We start from the raw sequence: 6,657 nt of genomic DNA, 5'->3' as shown, positions 1-6,657 counted from the left end.
AAAAGTTGGATTAAATCACCTGTAGTAGTTGTAAAATTAAAATTTTAATAAATGGCCATGAAGAATCTGAGGCATAGAAACTCTTAACACAAATCTTAAGGAAATAAATAGTACTATCTTTATATATTATTTAATCTATATTTATTAGGGGTGCAAAAATACATGTATTTGTATTGAATCGTTCAATATATACTTGTATCGAACACTACAGATTCTTGAAATTTATCAGCTTGTCTTCTGAAGATGCTCAATGGATCTGTGTTCGACTACTCTTCCTAGGCTGCATTGTCGAGCACAGATCCACTGAGAAACTGCAGTTTCAGCAATGTTTAATTTAAAAACTGTACTTTTGAGGTTAAACAAATGTTTATAATTAATTTCAATAAATTACAAGTTAAGAAGGGCATGGAAATTTTTTTATTTTTGTATCGAAAAGAAATCGAACTGTGAGACTAAAGTATCAAATCGTGATTTTTCTGTATTGTTGCACCCCTAAAATATATATACACACATATATGAAAACGTCATAGGTATTTTTTAGTTCTCTTAAGAGGTTTAATCCGTTAAAGCATTGGGGCCCCGGGCCTTAAATGCAGCAGCTACGCTCCTGCTCGGACGCGTCGACAGTGACTTCATGCTCATTTTTCAATGCACGTCCAGCCGCCGTCGCCTCTCTGTCAGAAAAGACTCAACCTATCGCCGAGAAACCGAGTCCTTTGCCGTCTATTTGTGTGCTATTTTTTTTTTTTTAAAAAAAACACAAATACACAAGGAGACATATTCGTCAGCAAGTTGTCTAGATGTGAATGAAGCTGCTGCGGAGGACGTTTTCATTTTTTTCTTTCTTGTCGGGGGGCCGCGGTGCCTTCACGGACTGTCGTTCTGCTTTAAATTGAAGAAAGGCTGCAATTAGATCAAGATGATGAACGACGCACGATCGATTACAGGTGGTGATACATGTATATATTTCATAAATACTACTCTTTATATTAAAGCAGGTTGCAGAAATGGGAATAGAGATGTGCAAATATTTCTCCTGATTTCAGCTTTATGTTGGAGGGTGTGTGGGGGGATACTCAGGGTGTCTAATTGTCCCAAATCTGTGATGCATTTAGGTTCAAGCATTTTTTCCCCTATAATTTCACATTTAATAGAGAATTAACATTGCTTTGTTTTTTAATAAATAAAATTAATGAGCTCACATGCACATTAACTAATAGCTGCCTTTGTGTCTTTTGCAGCCCTCTGCCAAGGCAGCAGCAATGGCGGAAGCAGTGGATACATTGACCATCGTGTACTCCTGGTGCTAAAAATAATGATAGAGGAATCTGTGTAAGTTTGCCAACAATACAATGAACAACACTCTTTCACCATCTGAGCTAGTGGATGTGCCGAGACAGCAGAGCTTCAATGGCACCCCGGACACACAGACCCCTTCAGGCTGGGCCGTGATCCACACCGCTACATTGACCTTTTGCTCCCTCCTCCTCCTCTTCATCTTCTTCCTGGGCTCTTACGGCAACCTCGTGGTGTTCCTGTCCTTCTTCGACCCGGCGTTCCGCAAGTTCCGCACCAACTTTGACTTCATGATCCTCAACCTGTCATTCTGCGACCTGTTCATCTGCTGCGTGACCGCCCCCATGTTCGCGCTGGTGCTCTTCCTGGACGCCGGCGGCGGGGACGGCGTGTCCAGGGGCTTCTGCTTCGCCTTCCACCTGACCAGCTCGGGATTCATCATCATGTCGCTGGAGACCGTGGCGGTCATCGCCCTGCACCGGCTCCGCATGGTTCTGGGGCAGCAGCCCAATCGCACCGCGTCCTTCCTCTGCACGCTGGCCCTCACTGCCCTGCTGTGGACGTCCAGCTTCACCATGGCCGCTCTGCTCACCACGCGGGCCTACCCGCGCAGAGACGGCCCCTGCTTGCCGCACTTTGGACTCGGGAGTGGACAGGCCAGGGTCGTGTTGTACGTTTACATGGCAGACTTTGCTTTTTGCGTCGCTGTGGTCTCTGCATCCTATCTGATGATCGCTAGGACGCTGAGGAAGAATGCTCAAGTGAGGAAATGTCCAATCATCAGCGTGGATGCCACCTGCCCGCCACCGCAAGCCCCTCCCCCTTTTATCGCAGCAGGTTTCGAGAGCATGCAGTGTGCCGTTCAAGGCCCTTCTCTGTACCGTAACCAGACTTACAACAAACTGCAGAATGTAAAAACACACACTTGTGCCAACAGACCCAGCCAGCCTGCGGTTCCAGGAGCAGCACAAGGAGCCACCTGCTGCCAGCTGGTCTCGTCGGTTAATTTGGCCACGGCAAAAGACTCCAAGGCAGTTGTCACCTGTGTCGTTATCGTGGTCTCCGTTCTGCTTTGCTGCCTGCCAATGGGAGCCTCACTAGCGCAGGATGTTTTATCCCCGAAAAGTAGCTTTTCCCATTACCAGTTTGAGCTGTGCGGCTTCGTGCTGATTTTCCTCAAATCGGGCATCAATCCGTTCGTGTACTCGCGCAACAGCGCGGGCCTCCGCCGCCGCGTGCTGGGCTGCGTGCAGTGGGCCGCGCTGGGCTTTTTGTGCTGCAAGCAAAAGACTCGACTGCACGCGATGGGGAAGGGCAGCCTGGAAGTGAACCGCAATAAGTCCTCCCACCACGAGACCAACTCGGCCTACGTGCTGTCGCCCAAGCCGCCGAGGAGGCTGGTGGACCAAGCCTGCGGGCCCAGCCGCTCCAGGGACTGCGACAGTAGTCCGAAGGCCACGGGCGCCCGCAAGCCCCGCCTCCCAAGCACGTCCACGCCAATGAACACCCGCATCGAGCCGTACTACAGCATATACAACAGCAGTCCCTCGGCAGGACCCAGTTCTCCCACCAGCCTGCAGCCCGTCAGCTCTCAGACGTTTGCCTTTGCCAAGTCCTACGTAGCCATGCACTACCACACTCACCAAGACGCACTGCAAGACTTTGACAGCACCTCAGTGCACCAGATCCCCATTCCTTCAGTGTAAACGTTAATCTGAGAGACTTAGGGCTTTAAAGTGCCTGTGACATTTAAGAAAGTTGGAACAATACACACGATTTAACCCTATTTTTCCCATAACTAGCATAATTTCTTTTGAACTTGGCTCAGCCAAAGTGAAACAGGAAGTGACATCAAAGGGGAACTCTTAAACAAATAAAACTCTCTAGTCTTTGTTTTATGGAAACAATATTATTTGAATTCTAACCTGTCTTCATCTTTCTGATTGTGGCTCAAAATAATCTAAAGAAACGTCAGATTCTTCTCTACAGTCTGGGTTGTTGGCTGTTGTAGCAACGCTCTGTTCATTGCGGACATTCCCCTTTGGCATCACTTCCTGTCACTTCACAGGCAAATATCTCAACAACTGTTCATCTCAGTAACATGAAATTTCTTTTGCAATATTTTATCAATGTCCTCTTTCTAAAAACACATTCATGTTTATTTCAAAAATTTGATGTCACAGGCACTTTAAATCAAATTTGGAGTCAGTATTACCATCATTGCTCTTTTACAGTGGAAATACATGTTACCAGAATTATAAGCTTTGAACCTAAAAAGGCACAAGCTTCATTTGAAAAAGCTTCTAATCCCGAAAGTTAATCTCTCTTATATTTTCCCTCCAAAAAACAGTTTTAGTGAAACCTTTTATGTGCCATTATAATTCATGACCACAAGTACCTAACCTGACACGGCAGCTGATAGTTTCGCTCCCGACATCCCTGAAACCAGCTGCAGCAGCGTCAGGCCGAGAAAACCTGCACAAGTCCTCTCGTGACTTCTGGTGTTTGCACACGGGTGGAGCGGTGCCAATTTAGAAAATGTATTTGTCAAACTTCATACACTTTTTAACACAATAAATGTTCTGCAAAGTGCAGAGGGACTTTGGCTTTTTTTTTGTTTTGCAGAATGTTTAATTATGAATAAGGTAACAAAAGGATTTTGTTAAGAAGAAAACACACAGCCCTCGTTTTAACCTTAATTAGCACCGACTGTAGCTAGCATGCTAGCAGGGATATCTGACAGTGCTTCCAATCTCCTGTGTACCTCTGAAGAACGTGAGAGCAACCAACATGTCACAGAAAAAAAAAGGTTTTGAGCGAAAATGTTACCAAATTGGCTCCATCTAGTGGTCTTAAATCATCCAAGAGCTACAGTGCAGTGCAATTTGATTCCACAATGTCCTTAACTTTCATTGAACTTAACTTTGTGCAGCGTTACAAATCAATTTTTCTTTTTATTCTTTGAAGAAAATTCATTAGTTTTTACCATCACACAGCAGAAATGAAGTTCCCAGAGTGCAACTATTCATAAAATTACAGAAAACCTCTTAAATGAACATAAACATCCTGTACATCCCACGAACATCGGAAATTCATTAAAACACTTACTCTTGTTGTTCCATAGCAGTCTCTCATTCATAAGTTACACACATTCATCCCGTAAACTGACAGCACACACTATGCTGCAGAGCATTTGCTTTTTTTCCCTCCTACTTAGGAGTCAAGTAGCTCATTTTACACCATCCACTCTCATAAACTCACTATGCAAACCTTAGGAGACAATAAAACCCCAATGAACAGAGTTGGTGATTACTGATTCTCTTGCAATGAATKATTTTTTTGAAGAATCATCCTTACAAAGTTCAAGCAAAGAAAAAAAGGATGTTTTGTTGGATTCGCCCCCTTTTCGTTCTTTTCTTGTCTGTTGGGGTTGACCGTTGTATCACCGGTTCTATTCCTCGGCTACATGAAGTCCAGCCTCAGGATCAGGTTTAAACTCAGTTTTGGCATCCGGCACAGCCTCACAGGAGAGTCTTCTTCCGTTTTAAAAGTGTCCCATTGTCCTTCATGCACCGCCGCCGTCACAGGATCTCAGCCTAACTGGAGAGTGACAAAAGTCCGTTCTCATCAGCTGTGTCCAGAACTCGGCATATCACCGGAGACTCAACCTAAGATAAACAAAAAAAAACAAAAAACATATCACCAAATTCCATCTATATGGCCAAAAGTCCTCTTTATTTAAGGTATTTTTTTTATTTGTCTAACCTGCTCAGACAAGAGAAATGACCCAACATTTTCTCATTGCTAAAAGTGACAAAGATTCAATAAAATATCCAAAATTTGCATTTACAGAATTGAACCAACTCTTATTATAGTACTTTTTTCAGTTTGGAAATTTGACCAAAACAAAACTAGACCCCTTCACCAAATTCCAGGATTAAGAATAATCCTATTTCCTACAACACTAATGAGCCACGTGATCGCCGGGAGAGAGCAACAAACATGTTACGTCAGCYGTCATCAGGAACACGACCCTGCAAACGAGCTCCTTGTATTCTTRACTTCAGCGGCGGTAAACTCACCCCGAGGATGTACTGACAGGTTTGAGGCTCCAGCATGTAGACGGTGACAGCATGTGGAGACTCAGACTCTTTACACCTGACAGAGAGAAGAGAAAGTATATCAGAGAATTAAGAAAGGGAAACAGCGGGCCGGTTCAGATCACAGCTGCTGTTGTGTGTTCACTCACTTGAGCTTGACAATGACTTGTCTGGGCTTCCCTGTCAAATCGCACACATCGCCGTGACCGTAGAAGTGGGAAACCCACCTATAATAGTGAGGGGGGAAAAAATGTAAAAACAAGCAAATTAAATCTAATTTGCATCAGGGTTATTTTTCATTTAATTTGAATGGCTTACTTGACTTTCTGAACCCCGTTATCTTTGAGATGCAGAGATCGGGCGACGTTGTTCTTGGCCCAGTCGATGTGCTCGTCTGCATTCCAGTTCCCCACCACCACTATGTTCTTTCCATGCTCTTTGTCCTGGAACACAGTGGGAGGTTTTATTCACAGAACTAATGCTTTCTAAATACACCTTTTTTAAATAAAATCACTACATCCCAGAAAATATACTGTAGTGTATTAAACAGAGCCTGTCCAGTGAGATTGGATACAAAACTATAAATCTTGTGGCCACACATTTACCTCATGGCCACACATTATATAGCTCGTGGCTACACATTATCTACCTCATGGTCACACATTTACCTCAAGGCCACACATTATTTAGCTCGTGGCCACACATTACTTACCTCATGGCCACACATTATCTAACTCGTGGTCACACATTATCTACCTCATGGCCACACATTATCTACCTCGTAGCCACACACTATCTACCTTGTAGCCACACATCTACCTCATGGCTACACATTATCTACCTTGTGGCCACACATTATGTACCTCGTGACTACATGTTATCTACCTCATGGCAACACATTATCTACCTCGTGGCTACACACTATCTACCTTGTAGCCACACATCTACCTCGTGGCTACACATTATCTACCTCGTGGCTACACATTATCTACCTCGTGCCCGCACATTATCTACCTCGTGCCCGCACATTATCTACCTCGTGCCCGCACATTATCTACCTCGTGCCCGCACATTATCTACCTTGTGGCTACACATTATCTACCTCTTGGCTACACATTATCTACCTCTTGGTCACACATTACCTACCTCGTGGTCACACATTATCTACCCCGTGGCCACACATTATCTACCTCGTGGCTACACATTATCTACCTCGTGCCCGCACATTATCTACCTCGTGCCCGCACATTATCTACCTCGT

General features: G+C 44.5%; 2 protein-coding genes across 2 annotated transcripts in view; one reads left to right on the top strand and one right to left on the bottom strand.

Annotated features, from left to right (window-relative positions):
- The first annotated feature begins 585 nt into the window (after positions 1-585).
- gpr75 (G protein-coupled receptor 75) lies at positions 586-3,321 on the top strand. Its single transcript, XM_014008477.1, has 2 exons — positions 586-947; positions 1,242-3,321. Exon 2 carries the CDS (start codon positions 1,353-1,355, stop codon positions 3,000-3,002), a length of 1,650 nt encoding a protein of 549 aa, XP_013863931.1. The 5' UTR covers positions 586-947; positions 1,242-1,352; the 3' UTR covers positions 3,003-3,321.
- A 582-nt stretch (positions 3,322-3,903) lies between these two features.
- Positions 3,904-6,657, bottom strand: part of erlec1 (endoplasmic reticulum lectin 1) — a gene marked incomplete in the record, with an annotated part of 9,292 nt that continues 6,538 nt past the window's right edge. Inside the window, 4 exon segments of the mRNA XM_014008360.1 lie at positions 3,904-4,964; positions 5,379-5,454; positions 5,546-5,623; positions 5,715-5,839. Coding sequence (XP_013863814.1) covers positions 4,893-4,964; positions 5,379-5,454; positions 5,546-5,623; positions 5,715-5,839 — 351 coding nt within the window.

Source organism: Austrofundulus limnaeus, unplaced genomic scaffold (assembly GCF_001266775.1).
Source record: "Austrofundulus limnaeus strain Quisiro unplaced genomic scaffold, Austrofundulus_limnaeus-1.0 Scaffold0, whole genome shotgun sequence".
Lineage (NCBI taxonomy): Eukaryota > Metazoa > Chordata > Actinopteri > Cyprinodontiformes > Rivulidae > Austrofundulus > Austrofundulus limnaeus.
The sequence above is the reverse complement of the archived record's forward strand: the minus strand, read 5'-3'. Positions and strand labels throughout refer to the sequence as shown.

Coding starts and splice junctions, on each gene's coding strand:
- gpr75 (XM_014008477.1), top strand. CDS start 1,353: ATGAACAACACTCTTTCACCATCTGAGCTAGTGGATGTGCCGAGACAG.